General features: G+C 45.8%; 1 protein-coding gene across 3 annotated transcripts in view; it reads left to right on the forward strand.

The window, feature by feature from the left end:
* LOC135902188 (limbic system-associated membrane protein-like) overlaps positions 1-22836 on the forward strand; it is a 230061-nt gene extending 207225 nt beyond the window's left edge. For 2 of the 3 annotated variants that reach the window (XM_065432156.1, XM_065432157.1), the window contains 6 exons: positions 2768-2918; positions 4686-4964; positions 6985-7109; positions 15867-16068; positions 17683-17754; positions 18765-22836. In XM_065432156.1, coding sequence (XP_065288228.1) covers positions 2768-2918; positions 4686-4964; positions 6985-7109; positions 15867-16068; positions 17683-17754; positions 18765-18886 — 951 coding nt within the window. In that variant the 3' untranslated portion in view covers positions 18887-22836. The remainder of the gene's footprint in view (positions 1-2767; positions 2919-4685; positions 4965-6984; positions 7110-15866; positions 16069-17682; positions 17755-18764) is intronic. The other variant, XM_065432158.1, reaches the window with a different exon arrangement.
* The last annotated feature ends 444 nt before the right edge of the window (positions 22837-23280 follow it).

Below are 23280 nucleotides of genomic sequence, written 5' to 3' on the forward strand. Positions count from 1 at the left end.
TCAAGTACTAAGCTGTCTAACTTCTACCGAATATAGCAGTATAATGACAACTGAACATAACTTTTTTTTGTGCAAGTAACAATGGGGCTTTTTCAAGCGACAAAGCGATAGACGAGATCAGACATACTGCTATTCGAAGGGGGGATCGCAACATAGCTTGATATATTTATAATTGGACATAGAGGGATAACGTGTCAGTGCAGGTTTTTTGTTGAAAGCTCCATTCAACTTTAATGATTTCCTTCAATCTCGACACGCCACAGCTTCAAAGCCACAGCTCTCTCAGTGTCTAAAACAGCGAAATTCACTACGGTGTACAAAGTCGCACTCTCCGAAGTGCTCTCCTGCGTTCAGGAAACACTTTGAGCTGCGATACGGTGTTCGATTGAGGTGGGGCCGACGCATTATCGTTGTTGGATACTTTCCACTCCATCAGTAATTCTGCCACACACAGAAAAAAAAGAACTCTATGATTCTTATGCACAGTTCCTTATTTTAAATCGTAATATCGGTACATTCGCATCAGCAACATTATGATACCTTCAAACGCGCATCGCATTCCTTTACCAGAAAGAAAGTACAAGCGATAACGATGACGATTACTGCTGCTCATAGTAAGTCGCGGCGAAAAGGTTGTTGGCTTTCTACAACCGCGCGAGCGGGCGCAGGAAGGATACATCAGAAGGATAGTTTATTGCATGCGATGTGCTACGCGACTCACGCCGCGTACATTCACATACATGGGCGGGAAGCGTGTCACAGGGCACACGGTTCAATCAATACATATACACGTATGCTGAAGGTCCTATTTTTGCCGTTACATTAAAAGTAAACTTCATTTGTCGAGACATCACGAATATTGGTGCTCTTGACACAATTCAAACCACCCCTCAGTATTGTGTTCACTTGGATTGAAAAAAAGAAAACAAAGACGGCTCACAGAGGGCAAAATTTCTTTTTACTTATTTTATATTGAACTACCCGGTTCTTGGCCAATCCCTCAGGGAGAGAGACAGAGATAAAAGGAGAAAGATGGCAGAGAGAGAGAAAGGAAAGACAGGGAGCTTAACGAGAGATTATCTCCGGTTCGTTACAGTGTACCGGGAGAGGGGCAAAGGGATGCGATAGGTCAGGGAGATGAAAACAATGAACCTCCCCCCCTCCCCCACCCCCGCACACACACACGTACACCCGATACATAACTGTTTCCGTGAGCAGTGTCACGCAGTCTGCGATGACGTTCCTAGTGCTACACAGTGTCACCGTCCCATCCTACGTCACACAGTGTATAGTCACAATTTTTCACAAAGTACCGTGCCTTTTAAATAACGCAGCAGCACCTTCATAGCGACTCGCACTGATGTTCGCGTAGGCCAGTTTCCAAGGATGTTGTTTTCCGTTATTGGGCGCTTGTCCAGTTGGTCTGGGGTGGCTGGGAGGATTGCTCTTTGCTGTTTGAAGACGGCAGGCAGGTTAACCAGATAATCCAGGCTCTACATCTGCAAGCAGACACGTTGTGTTCAGTGCTTCGATGTGTATGTCTCTTGCCTTCTTGCCCGTCTTCGCGCTGCTTCTTCACAATAAGCCACTCTTCAAGGCCTATGGGCGTATGCGTAGAAAATGCTCACAATATACACATGTGACGTAAGTATCGATGCAAGAAAAGTGGATGCTGTCGCAGCAGATCGCAGCAGATCGCAGCATGAGGGCTGAAGAAAGTTGCGCCCTAGAATCAGGACATGATACAGCGCGTTCCTCTATATACCATATGTGGTGGCATAACGACGAAGCGTTGTCGAAACGGCAGACGCGATATTTGTCGACGTACCTAACGCCACCAAAAGAAATTAATGAACAGACGTTGTACAGTGCTTCAAATTAGAAACCTCTTTTCATACATTATCGTATGATAAAAGTGATACTCTCCTTCATTAACACGCTTCTAAAGAAATCCAGGCGTACACGTACAATATAACCGGGCACAAGTACACGTTGAACACGCAGAAGCCGGGGTTAGGACATGATCTCTGTCCAGAAGCATGAAGTTTCGCAATGCTAAGCTTACAAGACCAAGAGGCGCTTTTTTTTTTTTGGTAAGAGGATTCTAATGCGTGGGTAATACCCTGGCGCCTTGTCTTATTTCAGTTAGCTCGAAGATTGTGCCGCAAACGAATGGGAACAAAAAATAATAATCAGGGAATCATATTTTTGTAGATAAGCTCATGTCTTTACAGTGTCCTAAGCCCTTCCATGAGCTCATTCGGGATAGAGTGAGAACCACTGCGACGTTGCTCTTACCACAAGCATCTTTTTTTTTCTTTTTGTTAACGTTATAAAAAACTTACGGCGGCCGCCTGGTCTGGTAGGAGCGCAGCAGCCGCTCGCTGCTTGTTTCTTTTTTTATGCATAGGCAAAGCTTTACTAAGGCTTTACAAAGCTGGAATGTTTAGCGGAAATGTGCAGCGTTTATGCATGCGTGTGCTTTCTCATGTTTTTTGATATGAGACCTCCCTCTGACTTGTATAACAACCAAATAAATCTTGAAGCTTTGCTCCGTCTGGTGTATTTGCCTCACGGCGTAAGGCTCATTAATTATTAAAAACACTCATATTAACAATCAATGTCACGCTTAAATTTTGATTGACACCATCCAGTGCTGATACATTACTTGCTTATTCCTAATTGGAACGCCGTAGGCATTAGAGCATGAAAATGACATTTGATTCTCAGCATTCGACTCATTTTTTAATATTTACGTCGCTTTCAGAACGACTCTTCTATTGACGTCACCAAGCTGGTTCAAGACAACCGCATCGACATCGAAGCTGCCGACTCGAAGTACTCCGGAACTTACGAGTGCACCGCCTCTAACGGCTACGGCAAGCCCGTCGTGGCTTACATCACCGTGAAAGTTCTCGGTAAGAAGGGCGGTCCAATAAACCACTGAGGATGTAATGAGCTGTCCTCTGGTAGCAATATAATGCCATAGCTAAGATCGTGAGTTGATAGAACTAAGCTAAATGCGGAACATGCAGGAAATCATGATAACGATTTATTAAACGAGCGAGTAATATGCCTGTAAATGAGAATGAGTTTCGAAGAACTCTTCGCCAAGAATATGAACATATTTTAAAGAAAATTACCGAAATGCGCAAGCACTGACGACCGCGAGCACGGCAAACTACGGGATTGTGCAACATGAAACCGTGAAACTTTTGGTGAACGAATGAATAAACGAACGAAAAAAGGAATGATGAACCAGGTTATATGGTAACCTTAGTTATAGCTCACAAGCCATGCAGCCGGAAACCTAGCGAGTGATAGGGTTAGCGACAGAACAGCTGCACCAAACACCTATTAACTAAAGACTTTTCTTGAGGACAGCGGCATTGCTGGACGTTATTAGCGCTTTCATTGTTCCCTTCATTTCATTGTCACTGTATATATCCATCTGTTTGTGAATTATGTTATGTTGACTGTTCTGTTGTGACTGTATGTGATAATGCATTTACACGATGTATGTACCACCCGCTGTCTAGACAATGTGTTATTAGGCGACAATATCTTATGTAGATGAAAGTCTCAAAAGTACAAAAGTGTGGAGACATTCACATTGTATATTGTATGTACCATGTGTTCCTTACGTCATAGTCTTCCTGCGGAAACGTTGCATGATAAGTCCTGGTGCTTGTGTGAAAAGACTATTTGATATGTAACCTTGAATTATGTACGATGTATGACGGAACCACTAAAGAGATGAGGAGTAGCCGGCGCCTTAAACTGTGCGCCAACATCTCCTTATATCATATCAATAAAAGAAACAGAAGATGTAAATGAAAGCAATAAAGCAGGAATATGCAATCAACGTAGGTGTGCGTTTCTGCTTGCCTGCTTGAGAAAAGCAGTATTGAAATGATTCGCTGACTTGAAACAGGCATTCTGCACTTTTCGCAGAGTTAAAACTTAATATGGCTACTCAGGGAACCCACGTTTCTACACTGGAAGCCCCCAAGGCTCAACAGCATGCCATAATATCGAAAACATCATTTCCAGGAAGAATTACAGTCCAGCGTCCAATAACGAAAAATGTCGTGATCTCTCAGTAATAGGGCGTTCAGAAAAACCTGCTACTCTCCATAGTTTCCACCTTGCAGCACCTGTCCTTCACCCCTCCCCGTTCCTCCCCCCCCCCAAAAAAATAAAAAAAAATTATTCGTGCTGTAGGCATGTAGCGTGCAGTTGGTTGTTCACTTTATGCTACGCAGTAGATTGAATATTGCACCTCTCTATTACAGGATACACGCTTGGGTCGCGAAGAGCTTGTGCTTTTTCGCAGTTTCCGGATTGCGAAAACATTTGAAGGAAAATACGCATTGCCGTCCTATGTGACAAATATCACCTAGTTGTGGTCAGCGAATCGTTTATGTTTTGTAGATGAGTTTGAAACGTCACTGTCGGTGATTATTATAAATAGCATCCTTGTTGAATACATATTCTCCATGTGGACTGCGGAGTAACGACTGTAATGGTTGTTGAATATGTCGGACGTGAACGCTCGCTTCCAAATTGAACCAGCGCCGAGTGCATGTTTTCATAGAAGTGACTGAGAGGCTGAATGTGGGGCCGGGAGTCGTAGCATTGATCGCGAGTACACTCCGAAATAGCTGAGCATGCGTCGTTCGCAGGCAAGCCGACGGTGAAGACGTCGCTGCAGTGGTCGTCGGGCGTGGGCGGCAGCCTGAACGCCGAGCTGCTGTGCGTGACGCACTCGGATGTGCCCGGCACGACACGCTGGCTGCGCAATGACGGCACGTGGCTGATGCACGGCGAGTCCGTGTCCCTCTACACGGCTGGCAACCACTATACGGCCCGCTTCAAGCACGTCACCGAGCGAGACTACGGGAACTACACGTGCGAGTCCAAGAACAAGTTCGGCGTCACCGCGGACACCATCGAGCTTCAAGGTACTATGTGCTTCCGGAGCGGACGCCTGTACACTGTAACTGCCTGAAACCTGCCTGATTTCCGATTCTATTGAATGCGTTAGCATTAGGAGTGTCAAAGGAGAAGAGTTTGTATGCGCGTGAAATATGGGAAGCCGGTCATGTGGTTGACGTATATTGCTCAGCAGTTCACTCGACACACGTCCTGCTTCTTCGAAGAACAAAGTCCTTTCCTCTTCGAAGAGGCAGGACGTCTGTAGAGTGAGCTCCTGAACAACAGCTTGCAATGTGGTGAACGCGGTTTAAATCATGGATACGGGACCTCAAAGAGGTGCGATGTAATGCTAACGCACTTCACTCGTATGGGGCCTCAACTGCGATGGCTTGTGAGGCCGGCATTCAAAAGTTATTCCTCCGAGGTCGCTGTTGCAGTTTTTAAGGTCAACATACCTGTACAAGCGGCTGTAGCCTGGACAGATGTTTTTGTGGCTACGAGTGTTAATGCGTGATAATAGTATGCCGTGATAGTTACCGACTGTGATGTGCATCTGTGCTCACTTTCTTTCTCTCTCTACTCTCCTCTCTCTTTGCCTCCCCTCTTTTCCCCGTGTAGGGTGGCAAACTGGGTTTTCCATTCTTGTTAACTTTCCTGCCGTTCTCCTTTCTTTTGTATCCCTCTCTCTCCCTCTTGCGTTTACCGCTATATCACCACTTAATCTTCAAAGGAACTATTATTCCTAGCAGGCATTCCTAATGTGTCGGCTTCTGAACCACCGGTGCCTCCTCTATTAGTGCACTTTATGTTACCATACAAAATCGAAGAAAACTGACAAAGAAAACAGAGAAAGCAAATTGAATCCAATGGCTACATTTACAGAAGGCTAGATTCCAGAAATAGTGCTGTGCATCTATCTAAGCGATAAATTCCATTGCAACCAAATGACTTCACTTTCTTTTTGCTTTCTTTCTGGTGGCAGTGGACACCACGCAGAAGTCTATAGGTCGCGTTAGTCCCCGGAGCATTTTCTATGCCACACCTGCAACCTCTGAATATCATATGAATTAAAAAAAATAACTCTTTGAGTGGTGTAGTTAAAAAAATGTGCAGAAGATATTTCAGTTTTCTAGCTATATGACGCTAATTTTCGCCATAATATAGTTAGCCGGTTCCCGAATGCGATGGAGCCCATTTAGGGTATCTATCACGCAACACCAGAATCTGAACAATTAGAACAATTGCCATTACCTTTAGCGCTTCTTTGTCGGTGGTAGAGAGGCAATAAATCATGAATCATAGGTATTACTTGCTCAGTCAAAATCTATTTCTAGCGAAGCACATTACTGTGGCCGGGTTCTCAAAAAACAGCAGCTTGTAAATAACTTGGACAGCGCCAAACTCGAAGCCACAGCGGTTTTCTTTTAAATGCATAAATGAGCTTCGCGCAGACGAGAGAGGCTCAACCAGAATTTCATTTCGTCGATGGGTGCAGAGTTGGGCCTGAATTAAAGAAGCGATGACGTGGTAATTCTGGGTTCACATTTTCGTTTTCGTTAAATCAAGGTCCTCGACATCTAAATCCCAGAGCCTCAGAGCACCCTAAATAATTTAATATAAATACTTTTCTAACCCCAATTAAGTTTTTGTTTTCAAGGTTACTGTGTCGTGACGTCATGACGGAAAAGGCAGTCACATGGCGGCAGTACATTGCGACGTTTGTGGGAATTAGGACCGAAAAATCGCTATAACACAGCAGAGAAGTTACCATTAAGAACAATAATTGCGTATGATATTAGAAAGGAATACCCTCTCAACGTTTCTAACTGGAAGTCATTGCAATACACCCGATATCTTAAAATATCATTTTTTTAAATGCTGCCCACTGAATACGCTGGTGCATTGCGGTGAAATTTGACAGAGGTCCGAAGGGGCAATGTTCAGAATTCCAGGAGATGGGTAAATTGGCGACACGCATCAGTGCTTAGATCCGAAGCGTTTGTAATGAATGCATCTGAGGTTTGTTTCTTATCGCTTCTGTCGCAGCTGCACCGACCAGGCCAGTCGTGATGGGCGTTGAGGGGCCCAACTCGACAGCCTACCTCATCTCGCTTTCCTCGGTGGCTCCGTATCCCATCAACAAGTACATCATCTACATCCGGGCGGAAAAGGTGCGCGTGCATTCACTGACGTTGTCGCAGGAAGCCTGGAGACATGAGCAGGCGCGACTGTGGCATCAGGCGCGAGAGGCGGAAACCTTATCGCTTACTTTGATTCCAAGCTGATCCGCACTCGCAGATTAGAGAGACTTTGTAACAACATTTTGATGTGGTGCCTTGCAGTCGCTTTGGACGGCGTGCAAATTATACGCTATGGATAGGTGACAAAATAAACATAGGAACTGTAGCACTCCCTTAGAATAGACTCATATTCATTCGAAGGCCTTGAGGCACTTTTCACCCTGATCATTAATCTCATTTAGCTTATGCCAACATTATACTTGTACACCGATATGCCAGCGGTACTTATGCTCGAGATATCCTAAATGAGGGTGACGTGCGTCTGGGTCTACCTTACCGACAAACTTCTGCCTTCAGATGGCGCGTAAGAAAGGAAGTGAAAGTTGGCGGTATCTTTTTTTCAACATATGTTAGGGACGCATGATGAGAAAAGCTTGCTTAACCTGCCTACTGTTCGAGCCGATTTACTATACTAATCTACAGTTACTAATATTGTAGTTCAGTAGCTCAAGAGCACCGACTTTTGGGCTGGTTGATTACACATAGCAGATCACGCTCAAGTGTGCACAAACAAGGACAAAGTGAGGAGTAGACAACACGAGCGCTTGCTTCCAACTGATCATTTATTTACAGAATTGCATTATATGAACTCTTTCCTTGTAGCTCAGCATTTTACAGCGAAGCTGTATACCTCTGCCGTCCAAAGAAATTTTCGGGTCGTTGCAAGCAAAAGCTCCCCATACGTGGGCCGATCCCGAAGGTAGTGCAATACCGTCCCGACCCGCGGCGGAGGTGAAGCAGGCGTTAAACACTCTCCATACATGGGCCGATTCCGAAGATAGTGCAATACCGTCCCGACCCGTGGCGGAGGTGCAGTTCGCCATAAGGGGCCCACATTGTCAGGATTGGGGGCTTAATCCCATCGTCCGTGGTCCTTTGCCAAGATTGGAGTACGGCATGAATTCGAAGGTAGCTGGCCCATGCCGTCGTCCAACTTATTTGCGCTGAGATCGTTGAAGAAGTGAAGAACTGCTTCTCATCGAGAACGAGGAAAAGGGTTTATTTACAGAAATTAAATCAGTCTAACATGACTGCTTGAGAAAAAGAGTAACAGTTCAACATGACTGCATGAGAGAAGTGACTCAGTCTAACATGACTACTCAAGAGAAGTGTGTCCAACATTCGCACAACCACAGTTTTTATACACTCGATCCGCCGGTCCTACGACGCGGCGGCTGTTCGTTTACACATCACCAACTCGCAGCTGCTCTGAAGATCAGTTTACAGACACAAAGGCACACACATTCCGAAGCCCAAGCGACGGCGTTGAAGGGGGTGCCGTTCCGGAAAGTATCGACGCCGCTCGAGGGTCGCTCGTTGTTTTGCGTCTGTGAGAAGCGCAAAAATACGTCGTTCCCGCGGTAGCTCCTCCAGGCGTGTCAGATCAGCTCCGCGTTGGGGAACTCTGGAATCATTGTCCACACACCAAACTCGTCCCGTCACAATGTCGAAGGGGCTGGAGGAAGGCGGCGGATTCCAGCGCAAAGGTCGCTCCTTTGAACGCCTCGCAGCTGCAGCGACGGAGAGGGGGAGGTGCGCGTCTTGCACCCCTTGTCGTAATCGGGTGGCAAGGTGGCAATCTTGTTGCGTAACTCGCCATTCTTGACAGCGCCTCCATGGCCCGAAAAGTCTCGACTGTCTAGCGCTGACAACCGCTAGGCAGGAAGAGAACGGCTGCTGGTCAGGGGGGGATTGATGTCTTGGCTCGCAGCGACCACTTGTGCATTGATGTCACCGCCCCAAAACATCCAACAAGGACAGGCAACTGCAAAATGAACCCCACAACACGGCTCTGCGCCGAGATGACGTGCATTGGCTCTCACTTTAGACTCGCTAGGCTTCAAAAAAACAACAACAACATAAGTGCAGAAACAAAAAAAAAATGCTACATTTCACTATGCCAATTTCTGAAGCAAATTCCTGCTGACAAATTCAGCAATCATGGAGGGAATCCTGCTAAATGAGAGGGGATCTTCTTCGCTTAATAAAATTAACACTAGTAACCCTAAAATTTAGGCGGGACCCCCAAACGCAGAATTCAAGTTAGCCTGCTCAAACCATCCGCATTGCTATGCAACTTTCCCTTCTTATATCTAACGGAGAAGTTGTACTCTTGGAGAGTGAGGCTCCATCGGAGCAAGCGGCCGTTTTTGTGTGACATTTGATTGAGCCACGTCAGAGGACAGTGGTCGGTCTCGAAGATGAACTTCGCTCCGTACAAGTAACACGACAACTTCTGGGCGGCCCAAACCAAACAAGCGCATTCCTTCTCTGAAGCGCTGTAGGCTTCCTCTCTTACATTTAGTTTACGGCTGGCGTAGAGGATAGGATGCTCCTCGTTATCGTCGCCGACCTGACTAAGTACCACGCCCATACCTCTGTCGCTTGCGTCGCATTGAACTATGAATTCCTTTGTGTAGTCTGGCGCGCGAAGCACAGGGCGAGAAACCAATAGCGTTTTCAAACTTTGAAAAGCGTTCTCTTTGTCCTTATCCCATTGTACGTTACTAGGTGCTCCCTTTCGGAGGGCGTCTGTTAATGGACTTGCCAATTGCGAGTAATTCGGAATGTACCGTTGATAGTACCCCACAAGTCCCAAAAATGAACGAACGTCCGTTTTCGTGCGCGGCTGAGAAAAATCTCCAATCGTAGCTATTTTCAGCTCAGCCGGCCGTCTCATGCCCTGACCAACAACATGGCCCAGATAAGTAACCTGCGAACAACCAAACCTACACTTTTCCGCTTTCATCGTTAAGCCGGCTTCCCTCAACCGTGAGAACACCTGTTTGAGGTGCGATACGTGTTGTTCCCAGCTGTCCGAAAAAATGGCCACATCATCAAGATAAGGTAAGGCGAACTCCTGCAAGTCCTTTAGGACAATATCCATTAACTTAGAGAAGCTAAACGGCGCGTTCTTCAGCCCGAAGCTGAGTGCGAGAGGGCGAAAAGTGCCTACAGGCGAGATGAATGCGGCATAGCGGCTGGCACTTTCTGAAAGGGGAACTTGCCAGTACCCCCGCACGAGATCTATAGTTGAAATGTATTTAGCAGCGCTAACTCTTTCAATTCGTTCCTCAATGTTGGGTATCGGGTACAGCTGATCCCTAGTGATCGCATTTAACTTCCTGTAGTCAACACACGGACGAGGGTCCTTGTTAGGGGTTTCTACGAGTATTAGCGGTGACGTGTAGTCACTCTCAGCGGGCTCAATAACTCCCAACTCTAGCATGCACTGTATCTCTGCCTCCATAATCTCTCTCTGTCTTGGAGACACCCAGTAAGGTTTTGATCTTACTGGTTCGGCAGAGGTCAGCTCAATTTCATGCGTTATCAGTTCGGTTCTACCCGGCCGATCGCTAAATCTGTCGATATATTCCCCTAACACCCCTTTTAGCTCATCTAGCTGCTCGGGTCTTAGAGCATGCGAGCTTACCGAGTGTTCTACTACTTCTTCTAGGCCGATTTCAGAGTTGGAGGTCGTCCTATACTCCTTAAACTGGGTACCAATGCCATCCGGCTCTTTGACAGTATAGTTAACGACTCCGCTCCGCTCTACATACGGCTTCATCAAATTACAGTGATATATCCTCACTTCCTTCCTGCGACCGGGCATTCTCAAAGCATAGTTAGTTTCTGAAAGTTTGTGCAACACTTTAACGGGCCCGTCCCAGTGAACTTCAAGCTTGTTCTTTCTTGAAGGTTTGAGGATCATTACCTGGTCTCCGGCGTTAAACGTACGAAGCCTCGCATTCCTGTCGTAATAGAATTTGGCGTTCTTTTGAGCTAGTGCCATGTTCTTTCCGACTAGTTCTTGGGTTGCGCTTAGCCGTTCCAGTAAATTTAGCACGTATTCAACCACGGTTGGACTCTCCCCTCTTTCCTCCCACATCTCTCTTAACATTCTCAGTGGAGAACGGAGTGTCCTCCCATACACTAGTTCTGCTGGTGAGAACCCTGTCGCTTCATGTGGAACCGTTCGCAAAGCAAACAAAGTTGCCGGCAGACAGTTCTCCCAGTCCTCCTTGTGCTCGTAGCAGAGCGCACGCAAAACTCGCTTAAGCACCGAATGCCACCTCTCTACACTGTTTGACTGAGGGTGATAGACAGAACTGTGTATTAACTTTACCCCGCACTTTTGCAAGAATGTGGAAGTCAGTGCGCTCGTGAATACTGACCCTTGATCTGCCTGAATTTCGGCTGGAAACCCAACTCGTGCAAACACTGTCAAAAGCGCGTCTACTACTTCAGTGGAGCTGAGCTCTTTCAAAGGGATTGCTTCTGGAAACTTGGTAGCCGGACACAGCATGGTAAACAAGTACCTGTAGCCTGATTTTGTTTTTGGAAGAGGCCCTACCGTGTCTATTACAAGCCGTCTGAAAGGCTCTGTTATTAAGGGCACTACCTTCAGTGGAGCTTTCCAAGTCTCTCCTGGTTTACCAGAACGCTGGCAGGCGTCGCATGATCTTACAAAGTTTTCTACATCTTTGAAACAGCCAGGCCAGTAGTATTCCATAAGCAATCTTTCCTTTGATTTGTTTATGCCTAGGTGGCCGGACCACCCATTTCCATGACAAAGACTCAAAAGGTCCTCCCTATACTTAGTAGGTATGACTAACTGATCTAAAATCTTACCCTTTCGATCTCTGTAATGCCGATACAACAATCCTCCTCTCTCATGTATCGTTACGTTGCGCCTAGCAATGCCTTCTTTAGCTGTGTCACGTAATTTAGCTAAGCTTTCATCATTCTTTTGCTCAGCTGCCAGTGACTCTCTATCCACGCGTAAGAGTTGATCGAAGTTCTTTCAGGCCGGTGATAATAACGACCCTGTCTCGCTTGTGAGCGCGTCTGCTTGCCCTTCCTGCAGGCTAGAACTCTGACACTCTAGTGCTACGCTCTCATTGAGCTGGTCAGCTGGCAGGCTCTCCTCAACTGTTCTTTTGTCCCTCGGGCCTAGCTCGGATTCGGGTACTGAAGTTATTCCCTTTTTTGCTTCCGCTGGAGGAGCTTGAGCATTTTCAGCCGAAAGCGCCGCGATCTTACGAGCTTGGCCTCGGGTCAATGCCTGTACTATGCCCTCTCCCAGTTTGAGCCCTCTGTCACGCAGTAACTGATTCGAGCGATTCGAAAAGATGTAGGGATACTGCAGTGACAAAAATTTGGAAACTGCAGCCTCAGTCTCTAGCTCCCCGAATGGTCCACTGATTTTGACTTTGGCCATGGGCAGACACACGCTGTGTTCTTCTACAACCTGTTTTATCCATGCTACTTCTCCGGTGAAGTCCTCTAACATCACGTAAGACGGATGGACAATGTCCAGCGTGGCGGCACTGTCTCTTAGCACTCGGCATGGTTTTCCATTAACTTGCAGGTTGTGGAGATACGGACTTAAAAGTTCCATATTCTCATCTTTTTCCTCCACGTAGGAAAAAACTACGCTAGACTTCTCGCAGTTTACAGCTATATGTCCCAGTTTGTGGCATTTGTAACAGCGAATTGGTCTAACAGATTCGAATTTTCTTTTCTGTTCTTTTTGTGCGGTTTCTCCGTTAAGTTTCTCCTCGCTCTTTTCTACGGGCTTTTCCGCCATGTCTACAGGCTCTGATCGTCTAGTTTGCGCACCCTTTTTGAACGGAAATGGTTTCCGCGGTCCATTTCGACCGTCCCAGTTTCCCTCCTCGGCGTTCAATTTTCTACGGGTTGCGTACTCTTCGGCTAATTCAGCCGCCCTTTCCACAGTGTTTACATTACCTCTGTCTTGCACCCACAGTTTCACAGCTTGGGGGATGGTTTTGTAAAACTGCTCTAGACACATGCATTCAATGATCATGTCTCTGCTGTCGTACGCTTCCGCGCTTTTAAGCCACTCGACCAGGTTGGCCTTTAAGCTATACGCAAACTCCGGATAGCCCTCGCTATCTTTCTTGCCTGTGCTCCTAAACCTTTGCCGAAAAGCTTCGGCTGAAAGGCGGTATTTCTTCAGGAGACTAGCCTTAACTTTCGCATAATCATATGCATCCTGCACACTTAGTCTGGCGATTACTTCCGCCGCCTCACACGGCAACATAGACAGCAACCGCTGTGGCCATGTACTCGGGCCGAAGTTCATCTTCTCGCAAGTCCTTTCAAAATTGCTTAGGAACAAGCCTATGTCGGTCCCGACCTCAAATGGCTTTAATAGCCTGTCCATGCGGTACGATTCTGCCTCACTTGATCGTCCCAGAGCGCCTTCACTTCCTTGAGACATCTCCAAACGTTTGCTTTCAAGTTCCAGTTGCATTTTTCTTAACTCGCGATCTTTATCGCGTTCCTCCCTTTCTCGGTTTTCTCTGTCCCGTTCTTCTCTTTCTTTTTCCCGTTTCTCTCTCTTTTTGAGAAGTTCCAATCCCATTTCAATATCTTGCTCACTGGCCTGATTGGAAATTAGCTCCAATAATTCCGATTTGAGCATTTCCTTGCGTACATCTAGGCCCAGTTCCTCACCAACAATCAACAACTCGTCTCTCAGCAGTGTCCTTAACTCCATGACTGCTGCTTTACTGCCTTGATTCTGCTCTCTAAATCTAGCTAGCAAAACACAACCTAGCTAACACACAACAATCTAGCTTCCCTACTGTTCTAAACAGAACAACCACAAAATGAAGCCTAGAGAGTCAAAGCAAAAACCAAGCACTCACCGCAGATACAGCACCATGTCGCAAAGTCCATCTCACCGCTGTCAGCCAGTTGTCAGGATTGGGGGCTTAATCCCATCGTCCGTGGTCCTTTGCCAAGATTGGAGTACGGCATGAATTCGAAGGTAGCTGGCCCATGCCGTCGTCCAACTTATTTGCGCTGAGATCGTTGAAGAAGTGAAGAACTGCTTCTCATCGAGAACGAGGAAAAGGGTTTATTTACAGAAATTAAATCAGTCTAACATGACTGCTTGAGAAAAAGAGTAACAGTTCAACATGACTGCATGAGAGAAGTGACTCAGTCTAACATGACTACTCAAGAGAAGTGTGTCCAACATTCGCACAACCACAGTTTTTATACACTCGATCCGCCGGTCCTACGACGCGGCGGCTGTTCGTTTACACATCACCAACTCGCAGCTGCTCTGAAGATCAGTTTACAGACACAAAGGCACACACATTCCGAAGCCCAAGCGACGGCGTTGAAGGGGGTGCCGTTTCGGAAAGTATCGACGCCGCTCGAGGGTCGCTCGTTGTTTTGCGTCTGTGAGAAGCGCAAAAATACGTCGTTCCCGCGGTAGCTTCTCCAGGCGTGTCAGATCAGCTCCGCGTTGGGGAACTCTGGAATCATTGTCCACACACCAAACTCGTCCCGTCACAATGTCGAAGGGGCTGGAGGAAGGCGGCGGATTCCAGCGCAAAGGTCGCTCCTTTGAACGCCTCGCAGCTGCAGCGACGGAGAGGGGGAGGTGCGCGTCTTGCACCCCTTGTCGTAATCGGGTGGCAAGGTGGCAATCTTGTTGCGTAACTCGCCATTCTTGACAACATACACAGCTTCGCTGGTCATCCTTCATTACAGAGTGGAAGGGCACTGAGTTTCTTTTTTTTTCTTTGTATACATTTTTAGTCATGTACGATTATCCAAAATCTGTAGTTGTTTCCATACGGGTTAATTAATTAATTTATAGGATTTAGCGTCCGAAAGCGACGCACCGACGACCTTTAAAAAAATTGTAGGGCTTTACGGCTGGCTATTAGAAACCCCATGACATGGTACCTCATATTGTTTTCGACCATTTGGATTGTTTCAACGTGCCTTATCCGGACAGCAGTCAGCATTCTGGCATCGCATCTGAATTCGAATTTTTCTGACATGCTCCTGATAACGTCATCTTTATGTTGGTGTGCGTGAAGCTATACCTGTTTTTCTATATATTGTTTTAGTGTCATGAAAATACTGTAGAACCGTTGGTCTGGTCAGTATTGCGTAAAATGTCATGTTAGTGTTCTTTTTTTTCTATTGTTAAGATTCATCGTGAATATGCAGATGACTTTAAACATAATATTGAATCACAGGGACTTTTAGAACCGTAATTCAGTGACACTTTTGTTGGAAACTATCTATCGCTCTGTGCAGTTCCCATGACAGTAACGCATATTTAAAAACGGGTACACAATTCCCACGACCTAAGCATAATTCTTCTTCATTACAACCACTTCTTTTGCGTATATGAAACTATTGGGAATAAACTGACCCATGCCCTGGCTTACAAAGCCACACAAGGTGTTCCCGTCGCTGGTACGAGGCGTGTGACTCAAAAATTTACCTCTGAGAACTCAATGAGCAATGAAATATCACCTTAATTAGGCAGTGTCTTTCTTGCAGCTTTAGCTAAGGAAAATGGCACTGAGGGAAACAAAATCGTGTTTAGCAAGGAATGTCAGATACACATAATAGTAATGAATTTGAAAGCAGGAAATAATCATAATGTATGAAGTTGTGCATACGTGTCTGTGTTTCCTCTAATCAGTTGCTCCCTTTAGAAACGCTCTGCATTTGCTAGCGTACACCAATACCATTAGAGCTTGTTCGCCTCCCCATTGATTTTTTCAGGGTCAGGCTAAGCTGTAGCGTTGCGCTTATCTCTCTGAACGTGCCGTTCTCTTTTGCCAGCACGCCCAAGACATTGACGAATGGCGGAACATCACGATTCCGAGTAGCCGCGGCCACGACATGCAGAAGATGGGATCAAAGGCCGTCACGAGCTACCTGATAACCAATCTCGAGCCCGAGACTCGATACGAGGCGCTCGCTGTCGCCACCAACGAAATGGGCACGAGCGGTCTCACCAGCTTCGACTTTATGACGGCATTCGGTGAGCAAGCATGCACAAATGCGCGAGCCCATTGTGCTATGTCAGCGCTCTTAGTCACGATTGCGGAGAACATTGAGCGAGGGATGTGAACTGCTGTTACAAAACCAGTGTGTCAAACATGCTTTCTTAAATTTATTGTTTTCCGAGACACTCAAGGGGTGAGGGGACGGAAGGGGAGGAGCGTATCTTTCCCGCAGAAGGCGTCAGGCCCATTTCTTGCGAGCGGCAGTTAATAGTGAAGCACATGGTGTGACTAATCTATGCAATTAGAAACTGTTCTGAGGGGCAATGGCATCCTCATGAGTAGCAACACATGATCCTTTAGGGTGATTCTTTCAGTCAGTCAAAACATATTAGCAGTTCTCACTCGTGATCCTTTGGGCCAGTGCAAAAGGCCATTTGGGAGAATTTAGTCAAAGAGGGAGACTCAATGGGCCTTCTTGAACGTCAAAACAAAAATGACAACCAGTGATGTGACCTTAGCATTTTTTTTCGCATGGTTAAGGTCAGTGTTGGATACGAAAGCATTAAGCCAAAGTGCGCTAACTGCGCTCGCTACCCGTGCGCTCGCTTGCGGTTCAGCTAAACCGGATGGAACACATCCCCACCACACAAATGTTCTTGCTTGAGAAGCCTCCTTCACGCAGGTCCTCCAGAGAACATTGCCGCTCGCAAAAGTGCTCACGACAATGAACCAATAAATCATGGTGTATGATGCTTCACTGAGCCTGTTTCCACTTTTTGAGCACACTTAGGAAGTATTTGCAGAGCGATCAATACCGAGTTGAACCCTGTACGCCACCAGACGCTTTCAGCATCCTGGTTCGAGCAATTCTGAAAGAATCCGTGCTAAGCGCCTGTTTTTTTCTTCAGGGAGTGCAGGTTAAAGATCAACTGCAACTAAATCGTGTACCGCATAAAAAGCCTAATATCAGAGAGCGTGCGTGGTTGCGCCTTCAAATACCGAAAAAAAAAAGGAACGCTTCTGTTAGCGCTCGCCCGAAATGACGTAGAACCTTGAACTATGAGAATCAATGCGGCTGTTCAGCACGGATTCCCAAATGATGCGTCGCCCGCGTCGCTCGCAGTATCTCGCAGGTGATGGGCTGGGATTTGCATCATATCCTCTAATAACCACACACACGTTGTCTGCAAAAGTGCTATTTAAAGGCTGTTCATAAAAAGTAAGACGAACTACCAGCCCTGCAGCTTTGCCACCGATTGCTTCGATAATTTATATTATTAATTTATAACCAATTGAGCCAAAGGGAAACTTTGTTGCAGTTGACCTTTAAGATGATGTTGCCGGTGGTAGTCCGCATAATTTGTTTATTGGTAAAGCAAATTGACAGAATTGCTCCATGTACTTCGCTATAATGTTGCTCTTTCGTATTGTTCTGATGCTTGGTGCAGCCGTCAGCACAAGTTGCTTGCCTCTTTCACTGCTAACTATTGCATAGCTGAACCAATTTTGGGGGCGTTTGTGCCTAGGCTGTGGGTGAGATGTTTAACGTCTTTAGTTTCTCTCTTGTGTTGCTGGCGGTGATTACATCTTATTTACCTGCTGCATGGTGGTATACAGCACTTGCTTATTATGATTTCCACCCAATGCAGCCCTCCCTAAACAGCCGTTGAGTACCAAAGCCAGCGAGGAAGTTGAAGCTGGTCTACAAGCTAATGACCCTGGTAGTGACCCTGAAAGATTTTTCTTTTGGTTCATGACCTAGCATGATTATCTTCTCCCTGTAGCATGTCCTTCGACATTGCTTGCTGCACCATGTCATTATGCATGACTCATTGACATTGCTTCTTTCTTATAATTTTCTTCCTTTCTGTGCTACGAATGTTATGCTGAAAGAAATGATGAAATATAAAATAATGAGCTAGGTAGTTCATTACGAAATAAATGTGGTAAAGAATGCTAGTGTTGTTCGTTTCGAATCAAGCTAATCATGTACATATATTTCAAATATTAATTAAGACCTAAAGAGGCGAATAAAGAATTCAGTTATTTTAGAATTCTGCATACGACACGCACTGAATGAGCAGACAGAGATCACGTAAGCGCCAACGAAATCTCTGCTCCGACGAAATCTCTGTGGTTTTGAAGGCCCGCTTACAGGGGTAAGAAATACTCATTTTAGCGAGCTCTCTCTTTTTCTGCAATTTCGTATACAGCTTAATATTTTAAGTTTCCACTTTGCAAAATATTAAGGAAAGACTTCTGGGTAACTCATATTAGATATCTGATGCTACAGATTACTGTACTTCGTCGCACTCGAGAGAAAATTATGATCATCTTTCCTTGCACTGAGACCACCAAAACAGATCGCACCTTCTAAACAAACCTCCGGTGAACGGAATTTCCACGAGCGAACAGAATGTTTCACGCTCAGTAGACCTGTATATCACGATACCCATTGAACATTGACACGATACTCTTAATTTTCTTTGGTTAGTAATATTGCCGATTTTAGGCAAAGAAGGCGGAAATGAAATTTGTTTTCGTGGTGTCTGATGCCGGCCAGCGCAAGCACTCTGCCGACTTTCTTCGCCAACATCTTCGTTCCGCAGTATGCGGTAACAAACGCACGTGTGGCATGCACCGACATGCCGCAATTAACACGAAGGCGGCGCGGCCCGTTGGAATACACGCGGTAATAAGGGATTCGTCCGTTTGTTTTCTCTGCTTACAGACGCCCTGCAAGAACAGATCAAGGATGGCGGCAACGGAAACGCTGGCACCCGCGCCACGCTCCTCAGTGCGCACATGATCGGGTGCGTCACGGTGGCGCTGCTTTCGATTTTTTTCTGCTGAACACGTCGATCGCCATGAGCCGAATAGTTTTTCTTTTGCCACCCGTGGACTATGTCTGACACACCGAGGGCGCCGCCGACCAACGAACGTTCTTCTTGACGCGCCGAGGCGCGCGCACCCGATTTCTTATTTTGTTCGTCTCCCTTGCGAAGAGTAAGGCTCATCATCAATGTTCATGATAATTATGATAATTATTATGTTTATTTCACATGCTCCTGCCCCCTCTCTCTCTCTCTCAAAGGTCCACGCGTAAGTTGGGAACCCTTCCGCTGTTGTTCGCGGTGCCTTTCTTTCTTTATTTTTTTTTGCGAGGGATATCGTATTTCTATTCTACCCTTCACTCCGTCTTTTCACTTGATCTGCCTGGTCTACACTGCGCAGGCAACGATACCAGAAAACGCAAACGAAAAAAAAATAATGACAGTCACGCACAAGACGGGTGACTCGTGTTTTCTTCAGTCGTCATGTGTTGTGTCCTCTGAGCAGCACACGCGAAAAGCCTTTATGCTACACCCACCAGCTATAGCTCATAAGGACCCTCGGTTTACGCTTCACCCCTCACTCACGTACCAGCAGCTATAAGCGCCATTCCCACCAAAAGTCCTAATCAACTTGTTAACAGCCTTCACTCTATGACGCTTCATAGAATACACTATACACTCAGAACTCTCATTTCTTAAGATTTCCCTCTTAGCAGTCTTTTCTCCACGGAGTATAGGTGTGTAGTGGCGAAGGAATCTTGAGAAGTCAAGGTGCGGCACGACTCACGAATGCGCGGGAGTGTTAGCGTGGCTCTTCATGGTCGAAATCATTTGTTTTATTTCTTCCACTTTTCGCATAGCGACATAACGAAGGCTCCGCTTCGAGTGCAGCCACGTTAAGGCTTCATTTCTTATTTTTTTTTATCTGTGGCGCTTGTTTCATCTACTACCATCCAAAGCATAGAAACTCTTCAAACCTTCCAACTATTGACGCTCTTGCTGGCCTTGAGCGAACCGTTAGCACTTATATGACATTGAAAGGTCCTGTCCTGTGTTCCTACACGTCATCCTCAGTTCTTCTGGTGAGGGGACAAAACTGTTCTGTAACCAATGGCTCAAGCTTTAATAAGAGTACCAGATTTGCCATCTTAAGTCAATAGATATGAAGTATTTTATGTTCTAACACTTAAATTATTCTACAGTAAAGCGGCTCTTACGCTTAAATATGGCACATTGAATATCGTTGTCACTCTAGCCAATACCCTTTGCTGCCTTTCATGATAACTATCTTTTGTGGCGGCAACTTAGGAACTATCACAGTTATCGCCTTACTGTACAATACTACGCTATCAAGCGTCGCTGGCATAATTCGTTAGTGTGCCCTGACGTAACGTGTCGTGTTCTGTCAAACTGATGGCCACAAAATGGGCCACTTTTTTTCTGTCAGCCTGTTAAGTTTTCTCCTGTCTCATCTTTTAAACACTGATGTGAAATGCAATGTCTTGTCATGTTCGTTTTGTATAGCTTGTTCTATGGAGGCTGTAAAAAAAAGAAAGCATATATGTAGCGCAGCTTTATCGATTTTTTTCTTTTGTATTCATTAACTTCATCGTCAAAAGTGTCAGCTTCTCTGTTCTTCTACTGAAAAAAAATTATACATATAAATATAGCGTGTTTTCTTCTTTCTTTTTTTCTTGTGACTTGAAAGTATTGTGTCGGATAGGAGAAAGAATGGAAACGAAAAGTGAAAACATACGGACGTGGCTTTGTCGCAGCTAATTACTTAGCAGCGGTGTTTTGAACGTTGGCTTTCTCGTTACATGCACGCCAGCTTTCCCTTTCTTCTTGGACAGGCATGCACCTCACAGCTTTCCACTGCTCAAAACGTTGTCGCTGATTAAGGAAATTAGGCTGGAACGATTTATATTACGGCGACAGTTACTGCTTCAAACGCGATGAAGCGGGAGCTATGGTTGAAAGAAGCTTTTTTGATGCGTGCACTTCAGAGAAACCAAAGTAAATGTGCCAGTTTTGTTTGTGTGCGAACGCATCTCAGATGAAAACGTGCTCACAAAAGAGGGATTTGCTCTTTCCCGACCCTTATTTATTTCGGTTAGCGTAAGGACGTCCAAGAGTATTGGGACTACTACCTTTCAACAGTCGTTCGCGTAAATTCATGTTTTCGCTGGCATCAGGTGCACGTTTTTTTTTCAATTAATTTAACACGTGTACAGTGCTGTTTACATTTAAATGAAACATGTGCGTATGAGAGGGATACTTTGTGGATTTTTGCGAGCGTGCTGGCGCCTGCCATCGCCTCGTTTCAAAGAGAATAATAATAAAGTACATCCGTCTACTGGTGGAAGCAGTCTAGACACATGACGCAGGCTCGTATACGAATACTCACTTTGAATTCGCCTCCTAAAAAGCCGAGTGCTTCCATGGCTGCCACAAAGCGAAAAATTCCGCTCCGCGCTCCCTTGTAATGTGAATTTTAATGAAGGAGCACAACGTACTTTTCCGCAAGGTAAAGATTGTGAGTTTTGACCCAGCGGCGTTGAGATTCTGGTCACGACAGTCTCCGGTGAGACACTTGTTAAGTTACTGGTGCCTGTCCAAAGAACAGTGATGGCGGGTAATTGTGCAAGAAGCGGTGTTACTGTAGTACAGGGACAGCTGGCGTAACAGAACTCCGTTGCTACTCGCCTGAAATTAGGAAGAAAATAAAACAATAAAAGGAAGTGGTGTGTATGAGTGTTTCGACAGAAGCTGTCTCTGCTCGAGTATTTATTGCACCGAAGAGCAAGAGACAGCCCGTGATTCACTTAAATCCCGATTACCTTCACTTGCGTGTCGCAAAGTTGTTGTAGCCTTCTAGCACCTGTTTAGCGTGTCGCGCCCGAAAAATGGTGAGAGAATGTTTGTGGTACAGCGAATATCAATACTTGAAATTCTGAAGTGCTAGAGCGTCAAGTATTCTTGTTGACTGTACTTTGCGAGGTTACGAATGGGTTCCGAAAGGTTTCTTTCTTTTTTTTTCCCTGGGCGTTCGAACACTTTATCAAGCTCCTATAATCGATACTGCCATCTATTTAACTCACGTTACTGATGATGAAGGCTAGACAGCCTAGATTTGCCCTCTTGTCAAGAGACGCTGCTAGCTGATGCTATTTTCAGTCCGAGTGGCGAGTGTATGTTCATTAGCTACGCGAGAGACCATCTTCTAATACAACACAATGGTTGGTGAAACATCTTTAAAGCACGACCAAAGGCAAATTCTAGGCGTTAATAACACAAGCAGCTCATTTTCAAAGTATTGAAAGTAAAAGATACTCTTGAATGGCGTGTTATTTTTTATTTTATTTTGTTTTACTTTGAGCATAGGTGACATGTATGGTTGTACATTCCAAGCTACTGTGACAAATTATTTGCAGTTGTGGCCTTTATGTTCCAACTCAACATGGTTTCGCCTGCAGCAGCCGTCACACCAAAGTGCCTCTGAGTTTGTAAGCGTTATGAAAGAAAAGCTTCGAAAGCTGCGATGATTAGCTTGGCATAACTTCCGTCTCGAGCATTGGCGCAGTGCTGCATCGAACTTTTTTTTTCACAACCGGAAAACAGCTAATTGGCTGATAGATTAAGTCACACAGTATCCACGGAAGAGCACTTCACCAGTGAATAACAGACGAATTGACATTATGTCAAACCCTTCGTTTCAACTTGCCAGGAGCGCCTTTTTTTCACGTATTGATTACTTCTCTCAGTTGCTGCTAGCGGTGAGGTAGAGCAGATGCGACGAGGGACACTTTCCCAAGCACCGAATGTGACGTGGTCTCGCAATACAGTCACAGCCAGCGAGCAGTTGTCACTGCTGCAAATAATTTCTCTTGGCATTTGGAATATACAAGGAAAGCAGTTCAGTCTTGTGGATTTTGTGAATGTTCTGTCAATAAAGTCAATTACAACCAAGGGATGAGTCTCGGAGTCATTACTTTGTGACAGTGAATCGAGCAACCAATGCCCACCTGCCATAAATGCATCTTTGGTTGATGGTGGTGGTGATAAACTTTATTGAAAGGGGGAAGGGTAAAGAGGGACGTGGCTGAGGGTTAGGGCTCAAGTAAGGCCCTGGGCCTGCTTGGCCTTTTCCGCCCAGTCCACCAGTTCAAGTTGTCGGTCGACGTCCCCGGAACTGAGCCAGGCTGTCCAGTCAGTCTCGCTGCTGAAGGGGGGATGAGAGAACGGGAGCGAGGTGAGAACAAAGGTAGAGCAGGGAGGTTGACCAGGTTACACCGGGTTTGCTACAGAACTCTGGGGGAGGGGAAAGAGTGAAGCTAAAGGATAAAGGAAAAGGATAGCAAGACATGGGGGAGCATTCATGTGGCGTTTAACGCACATTCAAAAGCAGTCGGG

The sequence above is a fragment of the Dermacentor albipictus genome, chromosome 4, assembly GCF_038994185.2.
Source record: "Dermacentor albipictus isolate Rhodes 1998 colony chromosome 4, USDA_Dalb.pri_finalv2, whole genome shotgun sequence".
In the NCBI taxonomy this organism is placed as follows: Eukaryota; Metazoa; Arthropoda; class Arachnida; order Ixodida; family Ixodidae; genus Dermacentor; species Dermacentor albipictus.